This window comes from Salmo salar, chromosome 14, assembly GCF_965601325.2.
Source record: "Salmo salar chromosome 14, fSalSal1, whole genome shotgun sequence".
Taxonomy (NCBI): domain Eukaryota; kingdom Metazoa; phylum Chordata; class Actinopteri; order Salmoniformes; family Salmonidae; genus Salmo; species Salmo salar.
In genome coordinates, this window is record NC_138304.1 from 83125708 (window position 1) to 83141286 (window position 15579).

Genomic DNA, 15579 nt, shown 5'->3' on the forward strand with positions numbered 1-15579 from the left:
GAGTGCAAAGTCGAGGCAATTATCTCCAACACTCACTTCCGCCCATTACCGACTTAATACCTGAAAACACATTACAGGTTTTTAGAACATGTGTGTCTTTTATAAAAAAATAGGAAATTGTGGCATTCGTACAAATAAGCTGAAGGTATGTAATGATTGTGAAATGTTTTGACAAACACTTTTATCATACACTGTTGCTCAGACTTGGATTCACAAGATTACTCAATGAAATAAATGGAAATAGCTAAAAGTTTGACCATTCAGCAATAGTCGATATAGTTTGATTTTAGAAAAAATTAAAAACATTTACATTTGAGTCATTTAGCAGACGCTCTTATCCAGAGTGACTTAAAGGAGTAATTCAGGTTAAGTGCCTTGCTCAAAAGCACAGACAGATTTTTCACCTAGTTGGCTCAGGGATTTGAACCAGCGCCGTTTCGGTTACTGGCCCAACGGTCTTAACCACTAGGCTACCTGTGCCGCTCAAATCTATTCAGTAACAAGAAACAGACACATTACACTATATACAGTGGGGGGAAAAAGTATTTGATCCCCTGCTGATTTTGTACGTTTGCCCACTGATAAAGAAAGGATCAGTCTATAATTTTAATGGTAGGTTTATTTGAACAGTGAGAGACAGAATAACAACAAAAATATCCAGAAAAACGCATGTCAAAAATGTTATAAATTGATTTGCATTTTAATGAGGGAAATAAGTATTTGACCCCTCTCAATCAGAAAGATTTCTGGCTCCCAGGTGTCTTTTATACAGGTAACGAGCTGAGATTAGGAGCACACTCTTAAAGGGAGTGCTCCTAACCGCAGCTTGTTACCTGTAAAAAAGACACATGTCCACAGAAGCAATCAATCAATCAGATTCCAAACTCTCCACCATGGCCAAGACCAAAGAGCTCTCCAAGGATGTCAGGGACAAGATTGTAGACCTACACAAGGCTGGAATGGGCTACAAGACCATCGCCAAGCAGCTTGGTGAGAAGGTGACAACATTTGGTGCGATTATTCGCAAATGGAAGAAACACAAAAGAACTGTCAATATCCCTCGGCCTGGGGCTCCATGCAAGATCTCACCTCGTGGGGTTGCAATGATCATGAGAACGGTGAGGAATCAGCCCAGAACTACATGGGAGGATCTTGTCAATGATCTCAAGGCAGCTGGGACCATTGTCACCAAGAAAACAATTGGTAACACACTACGCCGTGAAGGACTGAAATCCTGCAGCGCCCACAAGGTCCCCCTGCTCAAGAATACATATACATGCCCGTCTGAAGTTTGCCAATGAACATCTGAATGATTCAGAGGACAACTGGTGAAAGTGTTGTGGTTAGATGAGACCAAAATGGAGCTCTTTGGCATCAACTCAACTCGCCGTGTTTGGAGGAGGAGGAATGCTGCCTATGACCCCAAGTACACCATCTCCACCGTCAAACATGGAGGTGGAAACATTATGCTTTGGGGGTGTTTTTCTGCTAAGGGGACAGGACAACTTCACCGCATCATTTGACAGGGCCATGTACTGTCAAATCTTGGGTGAGAACCTCCTACCCTCAGCCAGGGCATTGAAAATGGGTCGTGGATGGGTATTCCAGCATGACAATGACCCAAAACACACGGTCAAGGCAACAAAGGAGTGGCTCAAGAAGAAGCACATTAAGGTCCTGGAGTGGCCTAGCCAGTCTCCAGACCTTAATCCCATAGAAAATCTGTGGAGTGAGCTGAAGGTTCGAGTTGCCAAACATCAGCCTCGAAACCTTAATGACTTGAAGAAGATCTGCAAAGAGGAGTGGGACAAAATCCCTCCTGAGATGTGTGCAAACCTGGTGGCCAACTACAAGAAACGTCTGACCTCTGTGATTGCCAACAAGGGTTTTGCCACCAAGTACTAAGTCATGTTTTGCAGAGGGGTCAAATACATATTTCCCTCATTAAAATGGAAATCATTTTATAACATTTTTGACATGTGTTTTTCTGGATTTTTTTGTTGTTATTCTGTCTCTCACTGTTCATATAAACCTACCATTAAAATTATAGACTGATCATTTCTTTGTAAGTGGGCAAACGTACAAAATCAGCAGGGGATCAATTACTTTTCCCCCCCATTGTATCCATCAACATTGCTAAGATAAAAGGCTATCTCACTAGTATTGTAGCAACAGAGAGGCCCTTTGATCCACTAGCACATAGAGTAATAAGTCAACTAAGTCAGTGTGGACTAGTTCAGCAGTTGGACTGAGGGAGACAGACGCTTGTTAACAGCTGTAGATCTATAGTGACAACGCTGTACAGACTGTCTGTCTGATGAAGAGGAGCAGAGTAAAAGTCCTCTGTACTGTAACTCCACTACTGTCTGATGAAGAGGAGCAGAGTAAAAGTCCCCTGTACTGTAACTTCATTACTGTCTGATGAAGAGGAGCAGAGTAAAAGTCCCCTGTACTGTAACTCCACTTACTGTCTGATGAAGAGGAGCAGAGTAAAAGTCCCCTGTACTGTAACTCCACTACTGTCTGATGAAGAGGAGCAGAGTAAAAGTCCCCTCTACTACTGTAACTCCACTACTGTCTGATGAAGAGGAGCAGAGTAAAAGTCCCCTGTACTGTAACTCCACTACTGTCTGATGAAGAGGAGCAGAGTAAAAGTCCACTGTACTGTAACTCCACTACTGTCTGATGAAGAGGAGCAGAGTAAAAGTCCACTGTACTGTAACTCCACTACTGTCTGATGAAGAGGAGCAGAGTAAAAGTCCACTGTACTGTAACTCCACTACTGTCTGATGAAGAGGAGCAGAGTAAAAGTCCACTGTACTGTAACTCCACTACTGTCTGATGAAGAGGAGCAGAGTAAAAGTCCACTGTACTGTAACTCCACTACTGTCTGATGAAGAGGAGCAGAGTAAAAGTCCACTGTACTGTAACTCCACTACTGTCTGATGAAGAGGAGCAGAGTAAAAGTCCACTGTACTGTAACTCCACTACTGTCTGATGAAGAGGAGCAGAGTAAAAGTCCACTACTCCTCAACCCTGCTCACGTAGCTCTCCTCTCCTGTCACTACAGACATGTTGTCTGCTTTGGGACACACAGAGGTAGTCGCCACCACCAGGGTTTACACAGTGATGTAGAGAGGGGGGAGGTGAGGGAGGGAAGGGGAGGACGGGGAGGATGGGGGAGGACGGGGAATGAGTGGAGAAGACACTCCGGGGGATGAAACATGTGCGTAACGAGAGAGAGGGCAGGTCTGTGTGTGTGTGTGTGTTCCATTCCATCAGTGGGTTTGTTGCAATGTGTTTGTTTTTATGTGTTTGTGTGTGTTTGTTCCAGTGTGCGTTTGGTATGTGTGTTGCACGGGGGTGATTAAAGAGGATTGGGTCTGGTGCTGGGGGTCTCTGGAGGACTCTCTGCTCTCTCTCTCTCAGCAGGCTTCGAGCAGCAGCACATTTAAAAAGCAAAGACTTGTGCCCCCCTTCCCTTTCCCTTCTTTTCTAGCTTTCACCACTTAAAAGCTCCTTTCCATTGTGTGTGTGTGTTTCTTCCACTGAGTGTGTGTCCCCTCCTACAGCCTCTGTTTAGACCAACACACTCCACAACAGCAGGATAGTGTTGAGTCTTTCTCCACCCTCTGACTAATACTATGCCTATTTACACCACAGCAGTACACACAGGCAGTATATTCTGGTCTGTAATGCTCTCAACATGGCTCTTTATTACCAGAGTTCAGCTCCACGCATGAAAATGGGTTTATTTCTATATATGCTTATACGCTTTGTAAAAACTATTTGGGTTATATTAATGTGTATTATCTCTTTGCGAAACAGCCTGGCACTCTGGTTGAACTAGAGCTATGAGAACAATATAAAAATACCAACATACAGGACTGTAACGTTGGGCAGAAACAACAACAGTTGTTGATTATGTACACCGACGCATCTTCATGCCCCTTCCAAACAGGGCTACAACAACAAACAAGCTTTTACAACAACTACAAGTCTCTAGTCAGCTATCTAACATTTTACAGTCTGCTATCTAACATTTTAACTGAGCTTTAACCTTTACATTTTGCCTGTAATTTAACGTTTCATTCCCAGCATGCAGTGTTTTCAGTATGGCTCAGGCTTTTATGTTTCTCTTCCTCCTTCTGCAACATCAATTAACCCCCATTTTCCTCACACACAGAGCCAATAGGAATGCCCTTTCCTGGACAAATTGAAATGAGCTTTACATTTATCAACTTAATTAGGTTCACAAGCTGCCGCATGCTACCCTTGATTACACTGTAATTCAATAAGAAAAACATTATTTAAAATGCAAACGGAGAAAAAAATGAAAAAGTGCTTCTGGTGAGACTTGCCATTTCCAGTTAGGGACATTTGAAATGGAAAGGGTTGGAAACGGAGCAGTACCACTTCAGGGGGTAGCTATGAGGAGACAGGTATTGGTGGTGGCCATTTTGGCTCGCTGTCAGGTTTGGTTTCAAGGTAAAAAGACCCAGAGACGCATGCTTCCCGCGCAGTCGCTGGAGCTGTCATGTCATACTAACTACACCCTGTCGCTCACAGAGACACCACAGCCCTGTGCTGAATGGATCCGGGAAGCAGATCGGGAAATGGAAGTGAAGCCATGGCTGTTGTCCATGCTCGACTCTTACCACTTCAAACACATTTCTTTCCCTTTCATCCTTAATACCCATATAACTATATATTTCCTTGTAAGATTTGTTGTAGGTTAATATTCAGCTGTTTAACTGCTGCTTCAATAATGTGATGCCAAAAGAAGACGTCGTCATCACCACCACCCAGTGTGCCTATGCATGCCGTGCACACACACACACACACACACACACACACACACACACACACACACACACACACCACACACACACACACACACACACACACACACACACCTTGGCGGAGGAAGTGTCACACTCCTGGCAGATCCAGCCGTATCCTGTCTGCTTGGGAGACTTCTTCAGGGGAGGGTCCAGACAGCCAAAGTGGTAGCACAGGCAACACTCATCACACCTACAGGAGAGAGGAGAGGTGGGGCAGGTGTTACATACAGTGGAACACCCACGCAGGCACGCACAAACACGCACGCACAGAGTTCCAATATAACTCAATAGTATTCATCAATGGAACCTTCTCTAACATCAGATATGTACAGTGCAAGATCCCTCAGGGCAGTTGCCTTGGGCCGTTACTCTTGTCTTACAAGAAGCTAAAATAACTATGTACGCTGATGATTGCACACTCTACCCCAGTGGTTCCCAACTAGGGGTACTATGACCCCTGGAGGTACTTGGCCTATCCACAGGGGGGACTTGAGAAGACTGTAAAATGTACATGAGGTGGTAGTTCAGAGGTAAAATTCGGTTGGTGGTACAGTAACCAGAAAGGTTGGGGAACCACTGCCCTATACATCAGCACCTACAGCCAGTGAGCTCAATGAGACTCTTAGAGTTACTGTCAGTAACAGTAAACTGGTTTTAAACACATCAAAAACAAAAATAAATCTATTTAGTTCTCTTAAACCTCAACTGGAGTTGTGCATGAAGGGTGTATCCACTGAACAAGTTGAGGAAGCTGAACTCCTAGGAGAAACACTGGATGGTCAGTTATCATGGTCAAGTCATTAACAAAGTTATTGTGAAGAGAGGTATGTCTTAATTGGTAGATTTTTTTAGCCTCTTTTTCTCCCCAATTTCGTGATATCCAATTGCGATCTTGTCTCATCGCTACAACTCCCCAAAGGGAGAGGCAAAGGTGGAGTCATGCGTCCTCCGAAACATGACCAGCCAAACGGCGCTTCTGAACACCCGGCCGCTTAACCTGGAAGCCAGCCGCACCAATGTGTCGGAGGAAACACCGTTCAACCGGAGTCAGCCTGCAGGCCCCCGGCCCGCTACAATGAGTCACTAGAGCGCGATGAGCCAAGTAAAGCCCCCCCGGCCGTACCCTCCCCTAACCTGGACAACGCTGGGCCAATTGTGCGCCTCCTATGGAACTCCCGGTCACAGTCGGTTGTGACACAGCCTGGGATCGAACCCGGGTCTGTAGTGATGCCTCAAGCACTGCGATGCAGTGCCTTAGACCACTGCACCACTTTGGAGGCCCCGAGAGGTATATCTTTTATATAAAAATTTCAAAATTGAATTTGACACAAAGATCAACTGTACTGGTTGTTCAGGCTCTGGTCTTGTCCCACCTTGATTACTGTCCGGTAATAAGGTCAGGTGCAGCAAAGAAAGACCTAGCAAAGCTGCAGCTGTCTCAATACAAAGCAGCCCTACTTGCCCTTAACTGCCCATACAGAACTAACATCCACAACATGCATGATAGTCCTTCATGGTTTAGGGTTGAGGAGAAATGGACTACTTCTCTTCTATTTAAGAAACATGTGTGTATTTAAAATGCCTAACCACTTGTATAATCTATTTGCATACACTTCAAACAGACATCCATACCCCAGCAGACACACCGCTATGGGTTTCTTCACTATACCCAAACCAAAAACAGATTTAATGCGTCGCTCAGAGAGCCCTGTCATCATGGAATGCTCTGCCACCAGAGGATACTCAGGCAAAAAACAAATGTAGCTTTAAAAGCCTCTGCTCTCTCTAAAGATCTACTTTAACTGTACAGTATTTAAGAATATCAATATGTATATATGAATAGTGTTTAAATAGCATTTTTGTTGTCTCTTGGTGTCTTTCCTATATATATCTTATTACTTTTTAACGTAATATCTTATGTTGTTCTTGTCTATAAGTGTTCTGTACTTTGTCATGTATTTGTACGTTTTACGTGGACCTAGCTACTGCATAGTAGCTGCTGCATGTGCAGTAGCTGATGGGGATCCTAATAAACCAAACACACTAAGAATGACAGATAATGACAGGGCAGGTAGTTGTCAGGGAGCAGATGCTAATGAAATCAAAACACACTGTTACTACTCCTTCCCTTGACCTTACACAGGTGTCATACTATGAGCATAGCTTTGTGTATAGCTTGGCTAGCCAGATAGCTGTGTCATTACACAAGCCTGTTAACCATCCTTAAATGTTACTACCATGGTGTCCTTGGGTTAGACAACAGGGTTTCACAATCTTACAATACAGGCAGTAAAAAACTAAATACGAATATCGACTATCGCTCATATCAATATGGTTTTTAGATAATTGTTTTGGTCAGTAGCCCATTTCTCACAGATTGATCAGTCATCATATCAATATTCTGAATATAATAAATACAGTAAAGATTGTAAAGTAGGTGTGTGTGTGTACACTGCATATGTGTGTGTACCTGAGGGAGTCTTTTTGTGTTGGAAATGAGACTACTAAAACCAAACATTTAGCATTCATGAGATTCCATTGGTTGAGCCTGAATGCCCTTCTGTCCAACTCTCCCCTCCCCCCTTCTCTCCCTCCCTCTCTCCCTTTTCTCCTTCTAGTTCATGATTAACTAATTATGTCCTAATCAATGTGGGGGATTGAGATTTTTCTATGGAAATCTGATCAACCAGATTGCAGCCCAGGGAGGTCAATCTGTTCTCTCGCCCTGTGTCTATAACGGGAGGAGGAAGAGAGGGGGATAGAAGGAAGGGAGGGAGAGGGACTTGGGGAAGGAGAACCACATAGGATGCATTTCTGTGCAAATGTCTCATGGACATCTATGCATGATTTAGGCAACGTGAAAGTCCAACAGACATGATTGTATTTTAAGTCTAGGATAGAGAGACTGTAACACAACAACATATAGAACCAGAGAGTTAAGTCCCAGTGAAGTTGTGATGACGACGGGTGACGTTGCGGAGGGTTGAATCCAGCACCTCCTGTCAGAGGAGCCCTTTTCACAGCAACAGCAACCAGGAACCCCTACTCTAATAAAACAACCTATTATAAATAAAGGCCTTAGTCTACAACACACACTAATGAGGAAGCATCCCCATCATATGGACATCGCCCCTTGACCCTGTCACACAGGACTGTAGGTGACTGTTGTAAGAAGAACACATCTCGCCACAGCAGAGCCACTGTGTTTCTAGAGCAGTTCTCCACATACAGTAGCCTAGCTGTTCCAGACAGACAAGACTATTTCCATTCCCACAGGATCAATCACCAGAGGGGATCGTTCTAAACTAAGCCCCCCCCAGCTGAATCTATCTGTTACACCTCCCTGTCAATATTCTGAGCAGGGGTTTCTTGTGAAATCTATGGGTGATCAATCAACGCTCCTACAAATTGCTTCTGCTTCATGTACAGTAGTCGGACCAGAAGGAAATTGAGAAGGCAACCTGCCCATTTTGATGTGAATATCTGAATATAGGATGTACATATGAACACAGTTAGACAAAAAAAGAAAGCTACTGCTAATAACGCAAAGAAGCAAAGTCTGTTGAAAGACTGCATGCTGTAGTGTGCAAAAGCAAGTATTGCTAAATAAAAAGTCTACCAACTGCCTTGTGTAGGAAGTCAGTAGTACAAGTAATAAGACACTAGTGTAGCAGCCATACCATGAAGGTTGAAACTAAAAGGCAAGGCATCTAAATTCCCTGCGCCTTCACTGAAACAGACAGTAAATAAAAAATACATTAGGAATGGAAGATAAAATAAAACCTCCAACTCAAACACAGCTTCCCGGAAAACGTAGCCAGAGGACGTAGTTTTGCTACTACGGCGTTCACATCATGTAAAATAGGTTATCCATCCTCCATAACCCTGAGGTATTAAGCATTAAACAACCACGTCCATATATCAATGTGATTCCCAATTCATTCCACGGCAGGCGCATATTTTACATACTAGTTGTGTCTGTATATGTCAATTCTCTCCTCCCTCTCCTCTGTCCCTATCTCCTCCATATATTCACTCTGACAGGGCAATGTAGCAACGAGTTGCCGTCGGCAGCAGACTGTCAGCTCAGAACAGCCTCTCTTACATGATCTGCAGTTAAAAGAGAAAACACCAGAGGAAACCAGTAACCACTGCTTTGTTCACATCCTATTAAACCTATACAGCGATAAACGTTTCTCCAGCATACCATGAGTCGTTGGTGGAATAGCTAATGTGTGTTAAAGTCAGTTCAGTTCATCATCTTCTTTAACTAATGAAGCATAAATAATTGGGTTCAGGGTCTGGAGATAAGTACATTAACAACATATGCATGAATCCCGAGAGTGTGTGACTGGTGATAGTGTTTAGGGAATATGCAGTAGGGTACATTTTAGGGTTGAGAACGGGGTGTGGATGACACGTCCTCTATTTGCACATCAATATCTGGTTTCAGGGCCTTAATGCATGTTTTTAGTCCAGGACCAAGTTTATTCCGTGTCAGCCCTAAACCTGTTAAATTGACTAAAACCAGAGTAACAGTTTCATTGGTAGATAATTGGCATCTTACTAAGTTGTAGAAGCAGAGCCGAACAGCTGGTGCACATCAGCAGGGAACCTGCAGAGGTAGGTGGTCCACACACACACACATGCACGCACAGTCACACTGGATGGGCTGAGCAGGCATATCGGCCTCAAGGAAACAAGGGGAATTTAAAGCACCCTCTGGCCTCCTCAGTGAAAAGAAGACAAATGACCACAAGTGTGTCTGTGGCGCTAATGAGCTATCCTCCGATTGTTGCACACAACCACCAATTGATTGATCATGAATCTCCATCTGTACAGGGCCAAGAGAGAGGAGACACACACACACAACACCCCCAACTCACAGGAGGCTTCTTTTGTTTTATTAGGCGAGTGTGTGAGTGTGTGTGCACGACACTTTGCCCCGTTTACTTCTTTTAATTACTTTACCTTAATGAACCTATTGTACTGTTTGTTGTGTATCTCGGTGAGCATCTTTGAATTAAAACACTGCTCATTGATGCAGACTGGCTGGCTGCTGGCTGGTGAGGAGATGATTATTAGTTAATAGGAATTCTAAATGACGAGACCTGCGTTTTGCAATAAGTTCAAGAGGAAGTAACCTTTCCTTTCTGTTCTTCTGCATCGCTTTCTGTTTTTCATTCAATTTGAGTCAGGATCTTTTATTAAATGCATTTATATCTAGGAGTATTATTCTTTTTTTTACATTTTACAACATACAACAATTCTGTGTTCTTTTCACAATTCAGACGTTATATCTCAGCAATTACAATAGGTATGATAACAGTTATCTATGGTGTCCCCCAAGGATCAGTTTTAGGCCCACTAGTTTTTCATTGTATTTGCTACCACTTGTTTTCCTCTTCTTCCTCACTGAGCTCATATAAATGATTAGTGCTGCAGGCCAGTCATTGGCTAGTTGGTCTGAGAGCTAGGTGATGCAGTTGCCCCATCATCCCACCCTTCTCTTCACTGACTGTGTCCGTTGTACGTGGTCGGTCAACCTCTATCTGCTCTGAACACTGCCCTTATAGACTCAGCCACAGCAAGGTCCTTGATGTTATCAAACCAATTTGTCTCCGCTTTAATCATTGGGAAAATTGAGCCGCTCGCTCGTCTCCCCTCCTCCCTCTTTTCTGGAAGGAGACAGAATCCAATCACTCATAAGAGCGGTTATTGATTGATGTAATCTTATTGGGTGTGAGGTGGGCGATTGATTGGTTTTGTCTGCTACACATGTTGCTCTCGGCGGGCGACTCGTATCCCCTTTCATCTGCTGTTTAATCTCTGACAGGAGTTCTTAGGGGCCCTCCTCTCTGCCACATCCTCCCCTGTACCCCCTCCCCCATCTCCCTCTCTCCGTCTCCTTCTCTATCAGTGGGATGACAAGCAGGTGGATTAGCCTTGGTTTGATCAGCTCTCATCAGAGGTCTCTCAACTTCACATCACATTTCCCTTCTTCAAAGGCTGTGCTCTGGAGCATGTGGCCCCTACAGGGGTCCTCCTAGACTTGTTCCTCCTCACCCCCAGGCGATCACCGATGCCTCACACACAGACACGACCAAATGAAATCAAAGGGCATTTTAGCGAGATTATACGGATATGACACAAAGGGATTCACAGGGTTTAAAGTTAAAAGGATGTGTTTAAGTCAGAAGTCAGTACATTGGCTTACTTGAAGGTGTATCCTCGTTCAAAGTTCATCTAAATGAATAATTTCAGGGTTTTTTACCATAGAGACGTTGGAAGGAAGTCAGATCCAATTGATTCCCGGGGTACCTAATCCATGAGAGTTATAATTGGATATTAAAGGAATCAGAGCAATTACAGACGTTTAACTGTAGGCAAGTACTACTGCTTAAAGCATCTGAAAACCTTAACTCAACTGAGATAAGACCATTGGGTTAGACAACTAGATTACAGCTGGGATCCAAAATATAAGTACTTTATCTACAGTATAGGTAAATGTACACACAGGTACATGATCATAAGATTATTTTAGAAAAAGTAATACTCTGATGCACTTTAAGCCCTAACAGTAAAAAAACAAATGCAACATGCAACAATTTCAATGATTTTACTGAGTTACAGTTTATATAAGGAAATATGTAAATTCAAATAAATAAATTAGGCCCTAATCTATGGATTTCACATGAATAGGCAGGACCGCAGCCATGGGTGGGCCTAGTAGGGCATAGGCCCACCCACTTGTGAGCCAGGCCCAGCCAATCAGAATTAGTTTTTCCCTACAAAAGGACTTTATTACAGACAAGAAATACTCCTCAGTTTCAGCTGTCCGGGTGGCTGGTCTCAGACAATCCCACAGGTGACGAAGCCGGATGTGGAGGTCCTGGGCTGGTGTGGTTACATGTGATTTGCGGTTGTGAGGCTGGTTGGACATGCTGCCAAATTCTCTAAAATGACGTTGGGATCTTTTATTTCAGCTCATGAAACATGGGACCAACACTTTACATGTTGCGTTTATATTTTTGTTCAGTATACATGCAGGGTTCTACTCTGGGGAGAGTGATATTAGTGGTTATGGTACAGCTGCTGGGCAACCAAAGTGCAACATAACAAGCGGTGTAGTCTAAATCAGATAAATGGGGAAAACACTTTCATGAGTCAAGTCAAGAAAAGATTAATTTGCTAAATGTTTGTTAGTGGTAATTAAATGTTGTTTAGTTGTTTGGGGATTAATCTGCATGCAGTATTTTGATTAGACTCTTTGTGGATTAACTAAATGGAAAACAACGTGGCGTCGGTGGCCTTGAATATCACACTCCACGATGAAGAGCATCATCATCATCATCAAGGTCCTCATCACCAACAGCAGCAACAACTTCAACATTGTCATCATCAACATCTTTATCATCAAAACCATCACTGTTGTCAAAAACATTCACAAAGTCTTCCCTTGGTTAAAAGAACGTTGAACAGAAAACAAATAATTTATTTACGTCTTTGTTGCACCACATGCAAAGAGAAAGTGTAGTCCATGTACGGAACAGTCAAGGCTTATTTTCTTCATCCCAGGCCTCCCAACTCTCTTCTTCACGAGCCAGAGCAGGAGGAGCAGTGTGGCGCCGAAGCCCCCAGAGTGTTTGAAACAACGGGGAAGAATTTATCACACTAGGGCAGTGCAATTACCTGGAGGGTGTTCACGTGACGGGAGATCAATGCGCCACAAAGCGCTCAGCCATCGACTCCCACGTCCCACCCCGTGACAAAGTAGTTCTGTGAATTCTCTTCATAGAAACGGAGGGAGTGGATTATCGGTCTTCTCCTATAGCCTCTCACTTTTTGATTTAGTGTCGGGGCGGTGTCGACGGTGCTGAGACATTATTAAAGAGGCATTGTTTTACAAGGTGGGCAGGAGGAGGTAATGAATGCGGCGAGACAGAGACACCATTGCAAGGAATTTACAAGCTCGTTAGGACACAACTCACTCACTACAAGGAGACAGGATACTATAGTGAAATGGGGTAGCAACAAGCTGCCTTCACCTGGGTTCAAATACTTTGCCTAGAGCAATGGAACCAATACAACAGTCAAAAAGTGCAAACCCTGCCCAACTGGCACTCGAGGCAGACTAAAGCAAATGCTGAAAGAAAATGGAAGACTTCAAATAGATTTGAACCCAGGTCTGGAGCTGCCAGGGACTGAGAATTCACCTAGGTGGCCATGAGGATGCTGTTCCCCTAGTCCACCAGCAGGGGGCCTCAGTGGGCCGAGCTCCGAGTTTGTGTGCGTGTGTGGACTGGAGCAGTAGCACCAGCAGGTCTGTGGCCTCTGCTTTGCAGGTAGAGCCTCACCCCTCTAGCCTCTGACTGACCTAACTAGTGCCCCAGCCTGCTCACTGGGGGCCTCTGTGCTGTCACCCCCTGGGCTTATGTTCTATTACAGGAAGGGAAGAGACAGTCTGACACACAGGCGCACACACACACACACACACACACACACACACCACTCCTTAACAGTGTACATCTGTCTGTGCGCTGGGGCAAACCCCACACTATTAGGATATAAGGCACCTCTGGGGGTTAGGTGATTCATCCTAGTGTGTAGTCACTGAGACATAGGAGGGGAGGAAAAGGGGAATAAAAAAAGGAGAGAAGGATAAGAGGAGGAAGGAGGTGCAACCAGGAAGTGAGCGGACACACACACTGCGACGGTGGAATCCGTGGGATAAGAGAGGGGAAGGAAGAAGCTAGCTGGGGAATAATAGACTTGAGCTGCTTGGCTACTCTACCCAAACAGCAGCCCAGCCCTAGCCTGGTATGCCTTTTCTCTTCTCTTTTAATGGTGGACGAGAGGAAAAAAAGGAATGAAGTCAGCAAAAACAAAATGCCGCCATTAAATCATCTCGGCGGATCCTGTGTCAGGACGGTAATGGGAAACGCACTCATCATCCCAAAGGTTACTGCTCTTCCAGAACCTCCCTCCTTCTTTCTCTCTATCCTTCCCCTCTCTCTCTCCCTCCCTCCCTCTCTCACCCAGTCCTTGTCTCAGACTTACTCATCCCCATGGTCAGAACACAGCTGTAGCTTCCCTCCGCCTAGGCCTGCTCCCCGTGTCTCTATGGACCCTGGGCTAAGAGGGGCTGAGAGAGGGAAGCAAGGAAAATGAGGGATTGGGGCAGTTACAGTTCTCTACGCTGTGCTGATTCCATCTCTCTGAGTCTCAACCTCAACGTGACACTGCTGCCTGTCTGTCTGCCTTTCTACTGGGCCCAACACAGAGTTCTTCTCTTCCAGTCCTGGGTTCAACATCCATTTGAAATCTTTCAAATACTTTCAGCGTTTGCTCTAAACCTCGTAGACTGCAAGATGGTCCATTCTATTGGTCCATTAAGCCAGGCAAGCTTAATCAAGCCCAGCTAAACTATTTGAAATAATTTCACATTTTAGTTTGAATCCAGGTCTGGGCCCAACATGGAGAGTGTCTCTCTGACTGTATTTTTTGTTGTTGCTGCCTATCCATCTGGTGCCAGACGCATTGGAGGCTTTTGTTATGCTGTTAACCAGATTGTCGACAAAAGCCTCTCTATTCTATGTCTGCCTCTCTCTCGCCCTCTCTCTTTCCCTCTCTATCGGTATCTGGCACTGTGTGAGAGGGAGAAAGAGAGAGGGGTGAATCGGTGCAGCAGCAGGAGAGGCCACAGAATCCGGGTTTAGCTGAAATAAACAGATCAACTTTGTGACAAAGAGAGAAAAAGAGGGAGAGAAAGAAAGAGAGGCAGACCACTCCTCCTCACCAGCCCTACTGGCCTGTTACGGGTCAGCTGCCGGTGGCAGATGAGGAGGCACTTCCCCCGTAATAAATCAGAGATGACAGAGGGCTTAAGACGCACAAATGGAACGCTGTCCGCCGTCGACACACCTTTACAACAATTACACCGAACAAAAATATAAATGCAACAATTTCAAAGATTGTACTGAGTTAAGAGTTCATATAAGGAAATCAGTCAATTGAAATAAATTCATTAGGCCCTAATCTATGGATTTCACATGACTGGGAATGTTGGTCACAGATTCCTTAAAAAAAAGGGGCGTGGATCAGAAAACCAGTCAGTATCTGCTGTGATCACCATTTGCCTCATGCAGCGCGACACATATCCTTCACATTGAGTTGATCAGGCTGTTGATTGTGGTCTGTGGAACGTTGTCCCACTCCTCTTCAATGGCTGTGTGAAGATTCTGGATATTGGCGGAAACGGCAACATGCTGTCGTACACATCGATCTAGAGCAGGTAATCTCAGTGCAATGCCATCGGGGGTACGCAAAATAAAAATGTGATTCACATTTTAAAAAATATATATATATATACACACTACTATTCAAAGGTTTGGGGTCACTTAGAAATGTCCTTGTTTTTGAAAGAAAATCACTTTTTTTGTCCATTAAAATGACATCAAATTGATCAGAAATACAGTGTATTTCAGACATTGTTAATGTTGTAAATGACTATGGTAGCTGGAAATGGCTGATTTTTTATGGAATATCTATTCTTGTCCTGAGAAATTAAGGCTATTCCATGCAAGAAATTGCTAAGAAACTGAAGATCTCGTACAACGTGGTGTACTACTCCCTTCACAGAACAGCGCAAACTGGCTCTAACCAGAATAGAAAGAGGAGTGGGAGGCCCCGGTGCACAACTGAGCAAGAGGACAAGTACATTAGAGTGTCTAGT

The 15579-nt window shown here is 44.2% G+C and overlaps 1 protein-coding gene across 3 annotated transcripts in view; it reads right to left on the reverse strand.

Annotated features, from left to right (window-relative positions):
• LOC106570311 (PHD finger protein 14) overlaps positions 1-15579 on the reverse strand; it is a 539603-nt gene that overhangs the window by 472157 nt on the left and 51867 nt on the right. For all 3 annotated transcript variants that reach the window (XM_082961224.1, XM_082961223.1, XM_082961222.1), the window contains one exon: positions 4917-5034. In XM_082961224.1, the coding sequence (XP_082817350.1) occupies positions 4917-5034 (118 nt within the window). The remainder of the gene's footprint in view (positions 1-4916; positions 5035-15579) is intronic.